Source organism: Setaria viridis, chromosome 2 (assembly GCF_005286985.2).
Source record: "Setaria viridis chromosome 2, Setaria_viridis_v4.0, whole genome shotgun sequence".
Lineage (NCBI taxonomy): Eukaryota > Viridiplantae > Streptophyta > Magnoliopsida > Poales > Poaceae > Setaria > Setaria viridis.
In genome coordinates this window covers 2973127-2994240 of record NC_048264.2, presented here as the reverse complement: position 1 = coordinate 2994240, position 21114 = coordinate 2973127, and the positions used below count along the sequence as shown (strand labels likewise).

The window sequence follows — 21114 nt, the reverse complement described above, 5'->3', positions numbered from 1 at the left end:
AGAGCTAGATAGGCATGAGAGCTGAGAGGGTGAGAGGCGAGAGCGGCAGCCAGGTGGAGGAAGAATGAGCGCTAGGGTTTCTAGCCGGAGGGACGCGGCACGCGGCCGGCTTATATACGCGCCTCTCCCAACACTACGATCCAACGGTTGGGAGGGGGAGCGTCTCGTCATCCAATGGTCGGGAGGCGAGGGGGCGCTAGGGTATCGGGTTGGCATCGGGCTGGCCCAAAAATTATGCCGAGCTCGTGCTGGCCCAGCGTGCCGAGGAGGTAGCCCGGGCCGGGCTACTATGCATCGTGTCGGGCCGGGCACCATTCGCCTCGTGTTAGGCCGTGCTAGTGCCGAGCCTCGGGCCGCCCAATGGGCCTAGCCCATCTGACCATCTATACTGAGAGAGTGGCGACAAAGCTTGGCCGGTTGTTCCTCCATGAGCAGAGGCGCTAATCAAGGCGAGGTGGCATGTGGAGGAGACTACAACCGGACGTTGGAGTCGGCTTCTTCAGCGATGGCAAGCGGACGCGAGTGGTGACGTGAGGCTACGAATCGATCCAGGTGCATACTTTCCTCATCTTTGTTTCGATTTCGTTTGGCTTGGGATTACATTAGTAGCACTACACCACCGATGCTCATCATCGCCGGCTCCAAACCCCCCTCACCGTCGGTTTTGCAAACCGTCGCCTGATCGGTGCCTGTTTGGAACCGGTGGTGATGCCAATAAATAAAAATAAAAAAACACGACCCAGCGGCACTACTGGCCGCATACCGCCGCCGCGCCTTGGCCGCACCAGCGGCGCCTCCCCCCGGTTGGGGTCCCAACCCGGTACTAATGGGTGGGTGGCGCATTGTACCAGTTGGGGGCTCCAACCGATACAAATGTGAACCTTTAGTACCGATTGGTTCCCTAACCGATACTAAAGGGCTCCACGGAAGCCTCCTAGGGTACTAGCCATTAGGCCCGGTACTAATGTTCACATTAGTATCGGGTCAAAATGCAACCGGTACTAAGCCTTGAGACGAATGCCTATTTTTTTTAGTAGTGCTGGACCTGCATGTCCACCCATGGCGGACGATGCTTCAATCTCCATGCCGATGTCCATTCTGTTGCTTCCTTCTTTCTTCCGTTTTTTTCCCTCGCGAGTCATCATGATTCATGGCTTGGTGCGGCATCATCGTTGCAAGAGTGGAAGGAAGGCCCTTGGCCCTGCAGCTAGCTTGTCTAGTGCGTTTTTTTCCTTGTCTAGGATGCGGGTTAAGTTTTGCCCATCGCAGTTTGCCAGTTTTTTTTGCGCCGTGTTCGTTTTTTCGGCGTGCTAGTCAGCGTGCTGCTCCGCACAGGGTGCGCGCACGCGGAGGCGCGAAGCTGCTAGCGGCGAGCCTCAGAAGGCACGCGGGGGCATTACTTTCCGTTTCGGTGCGTGCATGTTTGCTAAATATGGTAAGTAGAGGGGGCTCTCTACTTGGCGCTAAACGGAGAGGGCTCTCTGTTAGGGATGGAATTCGATGTCTGGAAATCCAACTTATCCGAATTCGTATCCGCTAAAAACACCAATATGGATATTCGTATTCGATTTTCACCCGGTTCTAGATTCATATTCGACGAAAATGTGAAAGATCCAACATTATCCGTATCCGCAAAGAATAAAGTATCCAATGAAATCATCTAAAACTTATTTATATTACTAAATACTAATTGCAAATGATGTTAATTTTAATATTGCTAATAAAATAATTACTTACACCATTTAAACTATTATAAAATTATCTATATGACAATGACTAATTATGTTAACCTAATATTACTAGTGATATATATAATGATAAAGTTTAACTAATTTTAATATGACTGATCATATTAATTTTAAATACATTATATTATTTATTAAATAAATAAATCATATTTAAAGCTTTTAATGAACTTATTTTATTATTAAATTATATATATTTATGGATATACTTATTTTTATATTTATTGTGATATATTTAATTATTTATTAGGAAATGTGTTATTTTCAATAAGATATCTATTATGTATTATGCTCATAATTTACTTGTAACATGATTTTTGATCAATTATAAAACCATCGATAAAGCAAAATTAATTATTGTTATGATGATATGTTATAAGTCGAGCAAGTATCCGAATGCGAATCCGAATTCAAACTATTCGTTTTGTATTCGTATTTGATAATATTTGTATTCGTATTCAAATTAAAATGTGGTAAATAGTGACATCCGAATTCGATTCCATGCGTATCCGATCCGAATCCATCCTAATCCATCCCTAGTCTCCATGTAGTTGCCTCCTTCAAAAAATAGAACCAATAATTGCCATGCAAAAACCGGCTGAAAAACAACAATAAAACCAGTCACTTTTTCCCTGGGGTGCCCAGTTTTATAAGTCCTAGTCAACTCTTTTAACGAGCTCAAGAAAAAGAATGACCCAAAAAAGTAAACAAAAAATGTACTTATAGCAGCACTTGGAGATAATCGCATGAATGCTTGCGTCCGTGCGTGCAGGCCGTCGGCACGCTCGGATATCCCCTCTCGCCTCTCTACTGGGATATGATCGACAGAAGCTGCTGGCACCGTTATTTTTTACCATACGACCAGAGTACTACTAGACCGTGAAGTAAAAGTAAAAAAAAACTAATGGAACTCTCTAAATAGAAAACTAGTCAACCGTTGACGCTGGATTCATGCCGGTCAAGTGGTCACGAGCGGCAAGCGAGACTCTGGGTAGACTTCGGAGACAGACAGCCCTGACCTAGGACCGGCAAGACAGCACGCTGGAATCTCTTCCACTTCTCCATGGAACTGACTACTGCCTGATGCAGCTGCAGACTAGTAGCAAGCAGGGTGTAGGCACTAGCTAGGAGCAAACTGCAGGGTCATCTTTGGCAACCGGTGAATTGTGACCTGACCTCCATTCTTCTTTCACTCCCTTGCTTCCATTATTGTGGCATTGTCGACATGTGACTGTAACCGGTTGCTTCTGCCTCTCTTCACCAGTGAGCTTCAGACCGGGCTCCATGACGAGTCTGATGAAGTCCTGTTCAGACCGGGCTCCATGACGCGACAAATGCAATTTGGCAGCTTCCTTTTGGCCCGGTTCATGACCACGTCTACCTCGTTCCCAGTCAGAACCTGACACGTGTCGCACTCGATGATCAACTCCACGTCTACACCCATGCATGTCGATATATATCCTACCGTTTAGTTTCTTTTGTTGCGGAGTAGGCATGGCAACGGGGCTATCCCCGCCGGGATGAGCTGAAGGATCTGCTCCCCAATGGAGCAGAATTTCCCCATCCCCCATCCCCATCCACGTTCGCGGGGAGGATTTCCCCGTCCCCGTCCCTGACCGGGGATTTCTCACCCGGCGGGGGCCCGACCCCGATAATTCCCCACAAATCAGTAGCATACAGCACAGATAACAAATGACCAGCTGACTAACAATAACTTAGTATCAGCAGACAACAGCTGACCAACACATTTACATAAGTACATAACAACAGCTTAGTATCAACTGACCAACAATAATTCAACTTAGTATCAAGTTCATGGCTGCAGCAAAAGCAAGATAGTAGTAGTGTTATCACACATCATTCGTTACAACCAAAGCTTACATAAATAGTTAGTGTTAACCTGTTAATGCTGAAGCGTTGGTCGAACAGTGTGATCCCATCCCATTCTACTTGGAGTCTTGGACAACAGTACAGCACGCCATCTTGAGGAATCTGTTGTGCTCCTACTAGAGTTAAATTGCAAGATCCTACATAGATATACATGGACACAAGTTACCGACTGAAAAGAGAAGACACAATAAATAGATGAATGTTGCTGTACTGGATCAATCACTGAAGGCCTTCTTGAACTTCTTGAAGAACGGACCAAAAGCTAGCAGGTTATCCTTCATCAGTAACAAGGTCTGCATAGGTTTGCAAGAATATTTTTCAATTAGAAGCTATCAAGTATGAACTACATGAGGAAAAAAACATTGAATAACTAGACAAAAAGAATTGTAAATTGCCCAAGAAATTTACCTTTATACTTGTTTCTAATCCAATCCTGTGAGCACATTAGAGCCTCCAGCATTTGAGAAGTGAGCTTGCTGCGATGCTCACTAAGAACTCGCCCACTAATGCTAAATGCTGATTCTGAAACAACTGTGGTTATAGGAATTGCAAAAATATCTCTTGCTATCAATCTCAAAGTAGGATAGCGTGTTCCTGCCACTTTCCACCAATCTAAAATATCAAAGTCCTTTGTAAGTATGTCCACCATCTCATCCTCCAAGTAGCGATCCAACTCAGATCTGAATGTTATGGCGGCTGGCTTTGTACTTGCAACACGTGCACTAAAGGAAGACAAGAAGCCTGAATTCCCTACTGCAGGTGCCGATGCCTTGTTAACTCTAGGTTCATCCTCTTCCAAATGGTACTCAAGCATCAAATCACTCAGTGATTCCTTCACTTTAGTAACCTCATCCTCACAATCCACCCCATGTCTTCCAAGTAACACCTCAAAACATTGAAGTCTTCCAAGTAACACCTCAAAACATTAAAGCAGCATGATATGTTTGAATCGAGGATCAAGAAGAGTAGCAATGCCCATCAGGCCTTGAATATCAGTCCAATATTTCTTAAACTTCGCTTCCATATTACCTGACATTTCTTCAATAAAAAAATTACCACAAACTGACCACTCCTTAATGTTACTTCTAATCTCACAAATTTTGTAGAAGAACATGTTTCCTGTGAGATAATCAGTTCCAGAAAATAGTGTTGATATGTCACTAAATAGTTTAAGCCTTTCTACAACATAACTAGCAAATTCCCATTCTTGCTCAGTAGGGCAGCCAGTATATTGCCTATCCACACGACTTGCTCTAATGAAAACAGCATTGTAGGGTAGTGCAGTACTAAGTATTGTATAAGTTGAATTCCATCGTGTTTTGCAATCAAGGCCTATCTTCTTATCAATCTTAACATGAACATACTTTGCTATCTCCTCAAACTTCTCAACCCTTTTTGGTGTTGCTGTCCAGTAAGCTACACTATCACGAAAGTTTTCAATTGCATCTTTTAGCATTTCTAATCCATCCTTAACAATCAGATTCAAGATATGAGCACAACAACGCATGTGCAAGAATTTCCATTCACCCAACAGCTTACTTTTTCCAATTTTCCTGACCAGATAAGGAATTGCACTATCATTTGTACTGCAATTATCAAGGGTGATAGTGGATACCTTCTCATCAAGATTCCAATCAACAAGGGAGTCATAGAGTTCATCGCCAATGACATCATGAGTGTGAGGAGCTGGCACATAAATAAACCTATACAAGAATAGACATCATTATGAGTGAATCAATGAAATGCAAACAAATTAAACTATGCGTTGTGATCTAGATCCAGAATGCTCACCTCATGATAATATTTCTAAGAGTCCAAGGTTCATCGATAAAGTGTGCTGTGATAGCCATGTAACCTCTCTTTTGGTTGTCAGAGGTCCACATGTCACTAGTGATGGCCATCCTAGATTTGATTCCAACCATGTACTGAATGGCCTTCTTCCTCTCTAGCTCATATTGATCAATGATGTGCTTCCTGAAAAAATATATAACACCTTTAGATATGCATTAACAGAACTTTAGCTACATAAAAAATAACTTGCAGCTATATACCTTAGTGTGTTTCTGGTCCCAATCTTGAAGAGTGGTTGAAGTGCATGTACAAATCTCCGAAAGCCTGCATGATCAACCATGGAAAGAGGGTATTCATGCAGCACCATCATAGCACCAAGTTCCTTTCTTGCTATATCTTGATCAAAGGCGTAGTTCTCCACTGAAACTTTCCCTGAATCTGTGGCAGTGAACCTCAATGACGCTTGTGACAATGTCTTCTTTCCAGACAAATGAACCTTTCTAAGTGTATAACTCTTTAAGTGATCATGAAGATGCTTAGTTCCACTCCTTGTTTCACCTCCAAGCTTGCTGAGCAATACATGCACTTCGCCTTTATTTTGCCATTCCATCTCACTCTCTTGAATTCCTTCCAAATAACTGAGGTCAGCTTCCTCTTCGAACCCACCTCGACACCATCTTCTTCTTCCTCTTCAACTTCCTCTTCTTCGTCACCATCTATTTCAATTGCTTCGGATTGATTTGCTTCAGATTCATTGAAAGATTCAGGATGTGAATCAGTTTCTGGCTGTGACTGTGAGCCAAGAGAAACTGGAACTTGGCTGCTGCTACCTTCTGACATCTTCTTTTACTTCTGCAGCCTGCAGTTCATTCAACATTCAACATTCAATATTATTGCCTAAAATCATACCACTGTTTGCTTATTTAACAATCATATTAATTTTGCCTAATGCTTTAGCAGCTGAACCACTGTTTTGCTTATTTAACAATCATATTAGTTATTACCTAAAATCATATTATTTAACAATCATACCTCTATTTAACATCGCTACATGCTTGACAAATCCTAGTCCCAACCAATCATGCATGGAAACACCAAACAATGAAAAGAATCAAAAGAAGGAGTAGCAGCAACGACAACAAACTGAAATGGTTTCTCTGTTTTCCTAGCTGGCAAGAGCAGGAACAGCAGGCACCAACTCAAACGCCCAGCAGCTCCCCCTGATCAGCAGCAATCACACACTAAGCATACTATGTACAGGCATGGCTCAATAAAAATATTTAGCATTGATTGGAAGGTTGCCTAACTATTTCATTAAAAGACTTAACAGACTAAGTAACAGAATAAGTAACTAGGATTTTACAGCAGCAAAAGAACAACAAGATAAATCAAATGCAAATTTGTGTACTAACCCTAGTGATTGAATAATATTGCACCCAACCTTATTTGTTGGACCTCCCTGCAAGCGGCGGCGCTTTGGGTCAGCAGCTTTGGCCATAGGTGGTCGGGGAAGCCGCTTGGGGTCACCTGCAACAATGGCGGCTTTGGTGGACAACAATGTTCTGTTCTTCTTCACAGGTGGATGTGGAGCAACAACTGGGTCCTTCGCTTCGGTGGCGGCGTCGGCCTTCACTGCGTCCTTCGCTTCGGCGTCGGCGACCTTTACTACATCCTTCACTCCGGCGGCAGCGGCCTCCACTGCGTCCTTCGATCCAGCGGTGGCAGCCTTCACAGGGTCCTCAAATCCAGTGCCAGCGACCACCCCCTTGCTTCTCTCGGTGGGATCCGACAGCGGTCGGTCAGAGGCGTCGTCGTCCCTTGAGGGGGGATGGCTGGGTCAGTAGAGAAACGGGCACACTCCAATCAGAAGGGTTAACGATGGGAGAAACGAAAAAAGGAAGAAGGATTCACCGGCAATCCATGGTGCATCCTGTTATTCCTGTATCCATCTACGAGGATGACGCGACTCGCAAGCGACAATACGATGGGGGATGGCCGCCTCCGGCCGCCCGCCGGGAGAAGATCAGAAGATGAGGGGAGGGAGGCTAGGGCGCTAGCGGCTAGGCGGTGCGGCCGGAGGGGAAGCGGAAGCAGGCAAGCGACGGCCGGGAGAACCGGAGAAGGAGAGTGCGAGTCGCGAGTCGTGATGATTTGGGACTCGGTAGAAGAAGCTGCGGCGGAGGGCGGACTGGGACTGGGAGTCTGGGAGTCGCGCTCGCGAGTCGCTAGGGTTTGGCCGTTTGGGGGCCGGCCGACGGGCCGAATATTAATGTTTTCGTGGGCTTGGGCCGGTATACTCGGGTCCCCGACGGGGAACGGGGACGGGGCCAAGGAGAACGTTCTGCCCCCCGCTTCACCCGACGGGGATGGAAATATGCCCATTAAGCTCCCCATGGGGACTAAAAACATCTCATTTGCGTCCCCTAATGGATGTAATCCTCATCGGGGATCGGAGCCCCATTGCCATCCCTATTGCGGAGCAGAGAAAGCTTCAAAAACCCTACTATAGGCTACTACATTAGTACATCACATTGGGATCATGCTCAAAGTGAAAAGAAATGGCGAAGGGTAAATCTGGGATATTACAAGACCAGTAACCTACTAAAAAGCTAGCTTCAAATGTATTTGGTACAAAGTAGTCATCAAGGTCATACCTCAAAGGCTGAAATAATTTTTTTAAAGCCAATGGACTGTAACACGTGCATATTTTGCACTTTTACTTAAGAACTAAGAAGTATATCTAGCTAGCTAGGTAACAAAAAAACGTCTTTGCAACACGCATGTCTAACATCTTAGCCAATTGCAACTATAATCTTATTCACATTCATAATGCTGTTACTTTTGGTCCGCACTTTCACTTCATGCATGTATCATTTTGACATGAAAGTTAGTTTTCATACTGATGCAAACTACCCTTTTTGTATTGCCTCATAATCACTACCGAAATTAAGAAATGGGTTCCTACTTTCCTAACTACAATTTTACGAGAGCGATCGACTGATCGTTGGGCTGAGAGATACGAGGGATTGAAAATGGGCTGGCTTGGGGTAACTTTTTTAGATACCATTTTGACATGGGAAAAAGTCTATTCAACACCCCTCAACTATTGATGTTGTCTAATTTTTACCCCTCAACCGAAAAACCGGATATTTGAAACACCGTCTGATTTACACCCTAAGTGGTTTTAGCTGACGTGGCGCCATGTCAGCCGTTCTATGTGGCACCACGTCAGCCAAGGGGGAAGGGGGTAAACTGAAACACGTTGATAGCTCAAGGGGTCAACTAGCTAAACTTTAGCAAAAAAAAATATAAATATACATATTTTTCGAGGATAGATATGCAATTAAAAATCCTTAAATCTAGTTTTGTTTTAGATAATCAAGAGAAATTCATTTTAGGTCGGAAAAAAATAAGAAACCGCTTTCATATATATATTTTTTGAAAACATGCTCTATCTTACGAACACTTATATATGGCTCACACATTTCTAAATAGGATAAAATCTGATGCGGTGTTGACACGAGTCAAAGTCACTTTTACATAATCCGAGTCGTCAGTACAACTAATCTCTACCTAATATTAAAATGCGGTTGTTTCTTCCAACCGCCATGGTTGTTTTGCAAAAAAGTTCCTCAACTTTTTCGTAATCAACCCGTAGTCCTTGGAATATGTCTTGAAGATTTTGCAGAAAGGTCCCTAAACTTTACTGCAATTGTGGAGGTGGAGCCGCCCGCGCCGATCGGCCTCGCCTAGGCTGCGCCGTCTATCGCCATCGTGGAGCTGGAGCCGGCCGGCCACCCGCGCCGCTGGTGGCCATGCTATCCGCCTCCACCGTCGGGGCTGGGGCCGAGGTGGCTGCCGCGCTTGCCACCTCCTCCGCTAGGGCTGGGGCTGGGGTGGCCGCGCCGGCCACCTCCACCATCAGCATTGGGTCGAGGCGGTCGCGCTGGCCGCTGGGGCTCCTCCGTGGGGGCACGCCGGAGAGGTGGGAGAGAAGAGAGAGCAGAGGTAGGAGAGAAGAGAGAGGAGATAGGATCAGGAGAGAGAGGAGAGGTGGGAGAGAAGAGAGAGAGGGAGGAGATAAGGTTGGCTGGTTGAGAGGGAAGAGTGGGAGGAGAGTTCGACCAATAGGAATGTTCGGTTTCGGAGTTGTGGATCGATGACGTGGCAAGTGTGTTTCTTCTCTGAACTTATAACACATTTTTGGACTACTAAACAATCTCGAATGAAAAAGTTGTCAACTACAAAGTTTGATATCTCATCGAGCTCTACAATTTTGATATAAAGTTTGTATTCATCTGAGACCGTATTCAAAAGTTTGTATGAAAAAAATATAGCCTGTAAACTTAATCATTCCTCTCCTTAGCTTTGTTTCTATTTATGGAGCCCAACAACAACTGCGCCGTCATCATCATCATACATTTTGATGCTGCTCCCATCGTAAATCGTCTTCTACCACAGTAATGGGATTCCGAACGACGGTATGCTACTCAGAGTTGTGCCGGCCACCCCCACTTCCATCGAAACGCACGAGCTACCCCTTGCACACCTCAGCGCTCAACCCCTACCCCGCTTGCCTCCATGTGGGCTACCGTCGACGACATGCGCCGAGGGCAACAGCTAGCGCGGGCGCTCGAAATCCCTCTTCCTCGTGCGCCGCCATGGCCCATGGGTGGGCTCGCGCGCGATGACGGAGGCTCATGCGGCGCCGCTTGAGTGAGACTGCCGTTGGATAGAAAAGAAAATATGGAAGCGGCCGGCCTGTTCGCTTCAGCTTATTCAGCCGTCTTATCAGCCACCAAACAGTGTTTTCCTCTCACAACAAATCAGCCATTTCAGCTTTTCAGCCGGCTTATAAGCTGAAGCGAACAGCCCTAGAAGAATAGAATGATGAGGAGATGGTCAATCGAGAAGATAAAGCGGAGCCTTTCCATCCTCCACGCGTCCGTGACGCGTGTCCGTCTGGTACTGCCACTGCTGGTGCACATGCACGTACTAAAAGGCCAGCTTGACATGGTCCATGACCATGCGTTGTACGTGTTGCCACATGCATCAACAAAGTCTGCCCCGGCCTCCCTTGCTGCGTGGTCGTCTAGAACGCCAGGATGCAAGTCATCATAAAATACTCATATACGTGCACTTAATAATAATAATCTAACAAAGACTTCAGGCGACGATCGATGGGAGCTCAGCATGACACCATCTTCTCTTCTAAATATTCTATCCTCTGTTATTTTCTTTGTATTAACTTCATATAATCATCCTGTATTCGCTTTACTCATCTTGGTGGCCCCTTCGATAAGGTTTTGTATGAGGCCGGCAACCCTCCTCGCGCTCACCATGCACTACTGCCGCTCGCTCGGGACCTCACACTCCCCTCTCAATGGTGTTCATCCCTTTCAGATCCGAAACTAAGGCCTCAACATCTAGCAATTAGGGGCTTGATTTTGCACTTGATTGGAATGATTTGGAGTGGATTATAGAAGGAAGGTGGATGGAAATGAGAAGAAGAGGAGAACGCACTCCTGCTCATGGCGGCTAGAGGCGCTATGGCCTAGCGCTCGATGCGGGAATGAGGCTAGGCATGGGGAGGACGAGCGCTTGCCTGGGCGACGGCGAGGACTGCATGATGCGCAGTACGTGGGCAATGACGAGGATGGAGCAAGATGGGGGTGGCGCGATGGACGAAGAGGCAGCGATTGGCTGGATGACAATAAGTACAGGGAAATCAAATAAATGGATAGAGCGGAGGTTAAACGGTGAATAACTGAAAATAAACTCTTGCTAGGTAATAACTGACTTAAGTTACAGACTCGATCTTTATTCTCACTCATGATCCGCTCATGACACAGTAGCACTCATATCACTCTAACTCCCATTCTTACTTTGTAGAGTACTGGTGCCTTAGCTTGCAGGTTCTGTTCGCGTGAGGTTCTCTCCGAGCAGTGGTAACTCTTGTGTCCCAGTCCTTGGCAGTTGAAACACACTATCTTAGATTGTCCAATGGCTTCAACCTGTGGCTTGTTTTTCCTTCATTTTCGGTCGAACTGCCTCCTCATAGCTCCGTGCAGGCCCTCTTCCGCTTGGGCTCATCTTCTTTTGAGTGAGTTTGGTTTCAGCTGCCGCCATTCGGAAACTCACCTCCAGTAGTTGTGCATCCTTGGCTTCGAGGGCAATCTGTTGCGCACGGATCGTCTGTGCTTGGTACTTGGTTAGCGCCTCTAGCTCTTCCACCTTGGCTAGGAGCTCGGTTGATGTCTAAGCATACTTCCAGTCCATCATGCAGGTCATGAGTTTCTAACTCGAGAAGTGTCACTTAGTTGCTCAAATCTACCGCGAACCTCCCGGTCACCTTCAAACAAAGGTTCTCTTCTGCCATCGGAGTTTCTTCAATCTCGTTCTTCAATTGGGCCATGTCTTCAGGTCCGGTGACAGCTCCATGAAACAGGCGGCATGCATGCGGTGTCCTCAAACTTGGGTCGGAAGCGGTCAAGTAGCCCCATCAGCACTTTCCTTGCCATAGCTTGCACTGCATTCCCTATAGTCAGTCCATGGGCGGTTGCCACGACTCCTTCGTACTCAGGTACGGTCTCGCTCGAAATGACCGCTAGAGTGACCTTCGTGTAGGAAATTTTGTCATCTTTGATGCGGTTCGCCTTGTAGTAGATGTTCTCAGTAGGAATTCCGATCTTCTTCAAGCATTCTTCAAGCCAGATGACAAAACCTCCCTTGTGGCATTCTTCGATCTCAACCACTTGCCAAGTTGCCATCTGAATATTTTTCACAAGAATTGAGTCAGCGAAGGTGAGATGAAAAATTTCAAGGAAAAGTAGGTATGAACAATATAGCTCAAGGAGGTATATAGCAAACAGAGCGTTTAGAAGTCCTTATTTCTATCGACCATTCTAGGGTTGCGTGCTACAGTCACGTATGGTTCTAATACCTCGGATTTTTGTAATCTGAAAACCCGAATCCCTGTGCCCTTGTGATAGTCCCTGGATCAGTAGCTATCACATACAAAACTCAATTTATCACAATATCACATCCATACAACGAAATCAGAGTAAAACAGTTGAGAATTACATCCGAAACATCTCGGAATACGATAAAGGTACATGCCCCTTAGGCTAAATGATAAACAAAACTGATACGCAGCGGAAACTAGGGCTTCAAGTCTTCATCTCCGATCTTCACCACCTTCCCACAGGCATCCTTGAGCAAAGCAACGCGACCCTTCCCTCGTGAATTCTTTGAGATCTGACTGTCTCTCCAAGTCCATACCTGCACACTCATGAACTATCCCTAAGGAATAGGATAGGTCCACGTCAGCATCCATATGCATGCTTTATGTGGCCTAATGCTAAGGGGCAAAAGGTAGATAAGGAGTAGGCTCGGGTTTCCTATGCAGCAACGAGCATAAAGCAGAATTTTCCCTATCCACCATCCCAATCTCTCAGCACGTCGGGCTCACCTGCCTTGACAGGGTCCCTATCACCAACATTCTATCTCCAATCTAGGGTCGAGGTGAAGACTCCCTCTCTTCGCCTCTCAACAACTACAGCCGGATCGTGAAGATAGAAGGGAGCAGCTTCTCCTCTCCCTAACTGCAATTGCGGCTCACCACACTGAAGTAGCTATAAGGGGAGGTAGAATATCCCAAAACAATGGAGAGTTGCGATATCAACGGGGTGTCCATGACCGAGGATGTGGCTATACATATAGATTTAACTCTGCAGAGTATGTACACCTGTACCCATCTCGGAGTGAGCGCAGCCAGTAGCGATGTGTCTAAACAACACCCTACCGAGCGATGACCTAGTAGTTACGAAACCATCCTGCTACCAAGCTCGGACGCGGTCCCTCGAAAGGAACCACCCCGGTACGGTGAAAGCTATCACCTGATCCAGTCGGTGGCCAGTTGGCTAATTAGGGGAGGCCTGTGGGTCCTTACCCTTCCTCCCCCTACACTGAAACTCTACACTACAGCAGGTATGGTATGCACTTGCTAGTATTGACCCGGGCCTTACCCATATCGGCGAGTGGCGTGCACGTTTGACATATCCCGTCAGGCATGATGACTCACTCAGCTTCAGACCAGGGCGAGCTCCTAATCTTCCATGAAAGCGCCTTACCGTAGCGGATGCAACATCACCCATTACAGATGCCGCCATCTCCAACTCCAATGCTCTGAATCCCACCAACAATGTACCCGCAATAGGTACGAAGTAGGGATCATTAGAGAATGAACCCCAAGCCCCCAATCCAACATTCCACCCAGTGGACATATGATGATTGGGTTGTTTAAAGCTCGCCCCCGCCAAATATCCCAAAAACACCTTCTCCAGCCGGTTTTATCCCCACTCACGCCAAGAATTCTAGTCACATTATCCCATACACATGCACGCATACCATATAGCAAATATAAGCAATATGGTAGTGGGACACACAAGGAATTCAGAGCATAAAATAGGCTATGCATGGTTTAACATCATCAAATGAAGAATTAAAGCGCTAGCATATTAGTTGCAATGCCTAATAGGTATTCAAATCGAATGGGCATGAACCTGGAGTTGCTTCCTTTCCGTAGAAGTCCTAAAACAGCACCGGCTTGACTTCAGCTTCGAATCTTCGTCTAAGTCCTAATTACACAATTATCATAATTACCAGGGGCCCAATTGCAAATAAAACCCAAAAGAGATCCATAAAAGATTCAAATGGAAATAAGGACTAGACTATCGTGTTCTTCATGATTTTAGAAAAATTATGAAACTAGTTTCATAATTTTTGGAGTTAAGATGAGTTAGTTATGAATTTTTGAGGTTTAAAACATTTTCTGGATTTTTAAATCATTTGCGAAAAAGAAAATAAAAGTAGAAAATCAGGGGTGCGACACGTGGCAGCACTAGGACGTGCCACGCGTCTTGCTGACATCATCAGTGGGCCCTGATGATGTCAGCATTGACCCGGTCAACGGGTCAACAGTTAGTGGGTCCCACAGCTAACATGGCATCTGCTAGCTATAGGGTGACTATAGGTTATCTACATGCCATCTGTAGGTTAGCTGCAAAGCCTACGTGGCCTCTAATAGTTAGCTACACGGCTGGTTGAGTCACCAACCACGTAGGGTCTATAGGTGGCTCCACGGTGGCTATAGGCAGGCTGTTAAGTTGCGTGGCGTTCCATGTGGCTCGTGACGTGGCTGCCACTGGGTTGGTTTGGCGCAGGATCTTCTGCAGCTCATGTGGCCACGTCTACGTGTGGTCCACAGTGTGGCCGCCTCCGGTTGGGGTTTTGGGCGCGCGCGCAGAGTGCTCGGTGGAATGCCCCTGAGGGCTTCCCATAGCGGCGGCGGTTTAGCGGGCGGGCGGCGGTGTGAGGCGGTGGCGTGGCCCTAGGCTGCTCGGTGGCATCCTAGGGAGGTCAAAAGGCTCGGCTTGCCTCGATGCGGCGGCTGGGTATGCTCGCAAGCCAAGGTCGGGCCTTGGTCGTAGCGGACAGCGGCGACGGCGCGCGGAGCGTGCTTGTGAGGGTTGGCCTGCTAAAGGCCTTGGCTTTGGCTTGCGCACGCTCGCGAGCTCGAGGTCTAGCCTCAGCCGCAGCGTGGCGACGGGGATCACGGGGTTTTCAGCGGACCCGGCTCATGGCGCGCGACGTTGCAGCCAAGCGACGATGGTGATGGTGGCTCCTGCATAAGAAACCACGTCACGATGGCTGGACAAGGCGAACGACGGTGGGATGGTGTAGCGATGCGGTAACGCGCGGGCACGGGGTCAAGCCCCGGTCTTAGCTCTCTGGGTGTGCGCACGAGCACGAGCTAGTGGCACAGCCATAGCCGCAACTTAGCCATGCCAGCGCACGCGGCGTTATAGTGCCCTAGAGCCGTGGTGTGGCGTGGCTGCTAAGCGGGTTGCGGTGGTGCGGTACCTTCAAGACATTGCATGGCGTGATGGCCAGCCACACAGCAAGGGCGACAATAGCGACGCGGCAGGCGGTGGAAAGCGGCAACATCATGTGTGGCTTCTAGAGCCTACTCGTGGCATGGACAAACAAGGATGGGGGAGAGGTGCGGTGTGCGGCTTACCGACGGCTTGAGGCGGCGCGGTGGCGGGTCGTGTCCATGCAGAGGAGCACCGGCTTAGCGGAGGCGGCGGCGACGCAGCTCCGACGTCATCCTCCTCTTCTCCGGCTCCTTCTTCCTCCTCTCCCCTCTTCTTCCTCTTCCTCGGCATACCCCACTTCCCTTCTCCTCCAAGACTAGCGGTGGTTGCGTGGGGAAAAACCCCAGAGGCGGCTAGGGCAGGGAGCGGCCGGTGCGGAGGCTTTTGTAGCACGTGGGCTAGGGTTTGGGCGCATGATGGACAACGATGATGCGGGAAGAGCAGCGTGGTGGCCATCGGCATGCGCCAGCGCAAAAGCGAGGTGGGACGGGCGAGCTCGTGCGCGGCGGGGCTATCGCTTTCACGCCCGTCTGCGGTGCGTGAGTGCTGTGAGGAAGGAGAAAGGGGAATACTCCCCTTGGTGGCTGGCGCGTGGGGCCTGCAGGTCAGCAAGAGCAGCGCAGACGAGTCGTGAAGCCGGGCCGGCGCGTAACGAGCCGTTACGCGGACTGGCAAAGCGGGAGGCCGATGCGAAGTGGTGGTGTGGGCCAGTGGAACGCAAGGCAAGTTGGGCCGGTTGCTGGACCGTCGGGGCGAGATGGCTTTGGCCTAGGCAGAGCGGATGGCAGGCTAGCGAGGTAGAGTAGACCGGTGGGATTTGTGGGCCAAGGGAAGGTTTCGGCCCAGGTTAAGGTATGGTCTTGTTAGATTTTGATTTTTAATCCAAATTTGAATTTATAATTCCAATTTGAATTCACCCAAGTAAAAACCAAGTAAGACCAAATGAAAATCCATCTCATTCATGCAAGGTTCATGATTAAATATTTTTAATGCACAATTTTTTTATTCACTTGGAATTTGGGATGGAGAAATTTTAGCCTTAGATTGCAAATTATCTTCATGACTCAAACAATTCACACAAAAATTTTGAAATTACAACTTTTTGCATAATTTTAACATTTCGCAAATTTGCGGGATGTTACAGTTGATTACCCTCAATTGACATCAACTGATGAGGTGGGTATGAGTAGTGTTGTTGCGAGTGATTGCATCCCGAGACTTGCCAGTTCTGGTCTTTTGCGGCTTGCATTTGGCGGTTTCTCTCTGCCACCGTTCTCCTGTGATCTTCATCTGATCAACAGTATTTGTCTAGCTCTGTGAACAGGTCTTCCATTGTTTTTGGCATTTTTCTTGATAGCTTCGAGGCTGTTGAATCTAGGTTTAGCCCTTTGATGCAAGCTGCTATAGCCACGCTATCCTCCACATCTAGAGTTTGCGACTTGAGCTGGACAAATCTTTTCACATAGCTTGTTAGGGGTTCTTTATCCTTTTGAATGCAGTTGAATAGATCTCCTTCATCGGTCACAGCTCTATGAAAACCTTGAAAGTTTTGAACTAACTTGGTTTTCAGATCTATCCAACTGTATACGTAATGTGGCAGAAGCAGAGAATACCAATTCAGCGCCGCCCCTTAGCATGCTATTATGAATGACTTTGCTAACACCACATCGTCCCTTCCTGCTGAGGCTATGGCTGTCTCGTAGCTCATGAGAAACCGGCGAGGGTCTGTTTTCCCGTTGAACTTTGGCAATGTGACTGCTTTGTAGGTTGCAGGCCATAGGGTCGTTTGTAAGTCTAAAGACAGCAGGGAGCTTTTGTCGATTGTTGTGTAGGTGTTATGTGCTACGAAGCTAGGATTCGATTGTATGATGGGTGTGTCATTGGTGGCTAGCTCCGAGCGTAGTGGTTGTGGTGGCCTCGTTCAGTTCTTCCAGTGACTCCGCTAATTCTCTTTTAGCTTCATTCAACCTTGCCAGCTTGCGCCTGGAGCTCTCAAGCGAATTTTTCTTTTTCTTTTTTCAATGCTTCTAATTGTTTAAGCGCCGAGCCTAGTTACTCCTCTGTTTCTCCGAGTGGGTCAGCATGTATGTTTGTTTGTGGTTGTGGTTGGCTCAAGGTCTCTGCCTCAATTCTCCTTTTCTCATTTCTTGTTCTAAGGTTGGCCTCGACTCTTTTTAGTTTTTCCATTTTATCATTGTTGCCTTGCTCAACTGGAACGAGCTATGTTTCCTGCTCTGGCTCGTCCTCAGTGGCTCTCTTCTTCTTTTGGGTGGCATCGTGGGTTACTTCGTGGCTGAGAACACGGTGGACGCTAATGTTGGGAAACAAATCTCAAGAAGACTCGAACACAACAAAATGGAAATAACACTCACGATCTTGTTCTCAAAAATTGTCCGTCCCCTTTTAACGGGGTAGGGTTCCCCTTTTGTAGTGACCCGAGGGTCTTTTTACATACCATGAATACCCTTTCCCATCTACTACATTCCTAGAATATGCTATACATAAAAGTCTTTAGAGGTAACTTGTACAACTTGAACTCTCCTATAGAGTCACGCTTAACACGCCTCCAGGTAGTCATGCTTTTCACGCCTCCTTGTAGTCATGCTTTTCACACCTTTGTATTTTTATCCTCGTGCTACTGGATTCCTTAGCCTCATGCTTGAAAGCTCCTTAGCCTCGTGCTAGAGAAGTAGCTCAGCCTCGTGCCTTCAATCTTGACGCGTTTAGTTTGACGATCCTAAGTAGGAAAATATAGTGAAGACATCGTCGCTCGAGGTTAAGCTATTTCATACTTTAGCCGTCAACAAATAATCCTTAACTTCGATATTAGAGCGACAGAGAGGATGCGATGTTAATATTGTTTTCACGTCAGATTAGGACCAACGAGATTAGCTTTGTACAGGGCGTTGATTTCACGATGCTAGTTGGCTCTTGCTGATCTCGAGGGTGACCGTCATTTTGGGCGATCCCAACACTAACTTTTAGGATTTTTAATTCCATATATTTTCTAAGAAAAAAATAATTTTACTTTATTTTTGTAAAGTCTAGGTCACCCGTTTACAGCCCTGGAGGCTGACGAGGCAACATACAGGACGGTTGACGTGACGCACCTGGTATCCATCACCGCCTAGAACCACCACGACACCACCGAGTGTGTATCCGGTTTTTCGAGCAAGGGGTGAAAATCGGACAACGGCGATAGTTGAGGGGTGTTAAATGGACTTACATGACATGTATTTTTTTCCCTTCGTTGGGCACTCGTGCTCTGTTTTTTTTTCTTTCTCGGGCTTCTGTTGTGGTGTGCGTGTGCCTGAACATTCGGGCCCAAGAGGCTGGACGGCCAGCCCATGGTCACTCGAGTCGGAGTCCACCAAGGATAAGAGAAGAAGAAGAAGAGACGGCCAGCGCTCTCTTGTCCCCATCGCTGGATCGCTCGCAAGCCACCAGGTCGAGGAAGCAAGACAAAGCAACCGCACCCAAACCCTAGCCGACGGTCCCTCCTCCTCCAGCAGACTCTTCCTCCGTGCCGGTGCCATGGCGCTGCGCTCTCCCTCCAGCACTCCTCCGCGGGTTCTGGGCCCCGGCGATTCGCCGCCGGCGGACTCTCCGCCTCCCACCTCTCAGGTATTAGTTCCGCTCCCGTTCGATCGATCTATCGATCCACCTACGATACCTGCAATCCGCTGTTCGGCTACACGAGATCCATCGTCTACCACCAAATTGACCAGTAGGCCTCGATCAAAATGTTTTTATACTAACAAATTATACAGCTTTTTAGCCAGACAGTTTACCTAGTTGTTAGTTAGAGGGGTTCTGTAATTTGACCGAATTATGGTGAATGTTGGTTCTATAATTTGACCCAGTTATGGTGAATGTTGCCACTTAATATGCACAACAAGTGCCTGATTGCAGAGGAGGCCTATCTTAGACATATGTCTAAATTTGTTACTTTTGCTTGAAAGAAACTGTTGATAATTAGTTTTTACTGAAGCAATTTATTTCGTGGAGGAGCCATGGCCCCTGCCCCCACACTGAGTACACCATGGATTCGATGAACAGATAATTCCATAGTATTCCATCCTTCTGTTTTGCTTTTTCCTCAGTGACCTTTTGTGTTTCTAGAAATAGAACTTCGCCACTACTTTATAGTTTCTATTTCAATGATGTTCTAATTTGTACTGTTGCTAAAGCATTTGCAAAAACAAGTCTAGTGATATGTCATATAGTCAATCTTGATAGCTTTAGACATACTAGTGGTCAAATTTTTGAAAGTTTGACAGTTTGGATTCTGAAAGGACTATTGTTAGCCAATTGCCGCCATGCTCTCTTGTTAGCATCCACTTGCATGCATGAATAGCTGTTTTAGCTTGTGCATTACCATCTCAGCTATATTCCTTTAATTAATCCTAGCAGTGTGGATGCGGCAATGGAGCTAGAGCTGATGTTGCTAGGAAGACGAAGGAGGTTGAACATATGCTGGCAAATTTAGAAAAAGAGGGAGTGGAGATAGATGGCAAGATAGCTAGTATTATCGATGATGAGGTAGCTAGAATTAAAGCTGAAGCTGCCAGGTAATTTATTTAATGCGCTACAACTTATTTGATCTGTACTCAAATGAAACTATCCTTACATTCATGCATTATGCACATCTTTTTAATAGGGAGAAGCTGAGAATGAACAAGCTGAAAAGGAAAGGGGTTATGGCACTGATCAGTATTGTATCTGTTGCTTATGGTTTCTTGTTGGGAGTGGACTGGTATGAGGATCAGCTCTATACGAAAGTGGCCAGGATAATCTGTTATGGTGAAGAATAGCTTAGGGCTTGCAGGTCCACTCTGTTTATGGTATGTAAAACCAGGTAGGTTACCATGGTATGCAGAACCTATTTATGTTGTCTAGTAGTTGTGCTATGCTGTGGTTTTTGGCACATACATTGTAACTCTAACTTGCAACACTGCATGGAGCAGACAGCAGGTGCTCGGTTATACTGCTGGTTAATTAGTCATTGCTAATTGAATCTGGTGTGTGCGGTGATCATCTATGGATGCTCTGTTGTGATACTTTATGGAATAATCATGGTATGGCACTTGATCGAATGGTGATTTAGGATCTGTGGCTTCACTTGCGTAAATTGTTTACAGAAATCTGCATCGTCATTGTGTTCCGATGTCATATATAGGAATCTCCAATTATGGGTTTTTCCCCTGGGCTATTTTCTCCCGTTGGTCTTCAGTTTCGGTATTTGTTATTCTTTGGTGAATGTTTGCTTTGGTTTGTCAGCTGATTGTTGCCCCCCCGCCCCCCCCCCCCCCCCCCCCCCCCCCCCCCCCCCCGCTTGAATCCACTGCATCCATTCCTGCTTGATCTTTGTGACCAATAGTATCGGCATGACAGCCTCCCGACTGAAAATTCGCTGGTTCAGTTCCTTCCACACTGAACCACAACTAGGGCTGCTAGTGGGGCGGGTTCAAATGGGTTTTATGGAGCGGGTTGTGACGCGAGGTGTATTTGAATGGGCTAAAATGGGTTTTAGTATCTAATGGGTTGGGTTGGGTATATCACAAATGTGGGTTGGGGCAGGTTGGAAGTGGTTTAGTTCTAAGGTCCAGCTCGACGCGGGGCCACGATTTAAGTCCAGCCGCACTACTTTGCACAAAGTAGCGAATGCGAGGTTTTAATTTTAGTGTCCGACTCTTGACGCGGGACCCACATATAAGTCCAGTCACACTGCTTTGCACAAGGTAGTGGAC

The 21114-nt window shown here is 46.9% G+C and overlaps 1 protein-coding gene across 2 annotated transcripts; it reads left to right on the top strand.

Annotated features, from left to right (window-relative positions):
- Positions 1–18764: 18764 nt before the first annotated feature.
- On the top strand, positions 18765–20381 carry LOC117843201 (uncharacterized). Of its 2 annotated transcripts, none has more exons than XM_034723759.2 (3): positions 18765–18988; positions 19775–19935; positions 20025–20381. In XM_034723759.2, exons 1-3 carry the CDS (start codon positions 18899–18901, stop codon positions 20176–20178), a joined length of 405 nt encoding a protein of 134 aa, XP_034579650.1. In that variant the 5' UTR covers positions 18765–18898; the 3' UTR covers positions 20179–20381. The 2 variants fall into 2 exon arrangements, with proteins under 2 accessions (XP_034579650.1, XP_034579651.1); XM_034723760.2 differs by having other exon boundaries at positions 18766–18988; positions 19778–19935.
- The last annotated feature ends 733 nt before the right edge of the window (positions 20382–21114 follow it).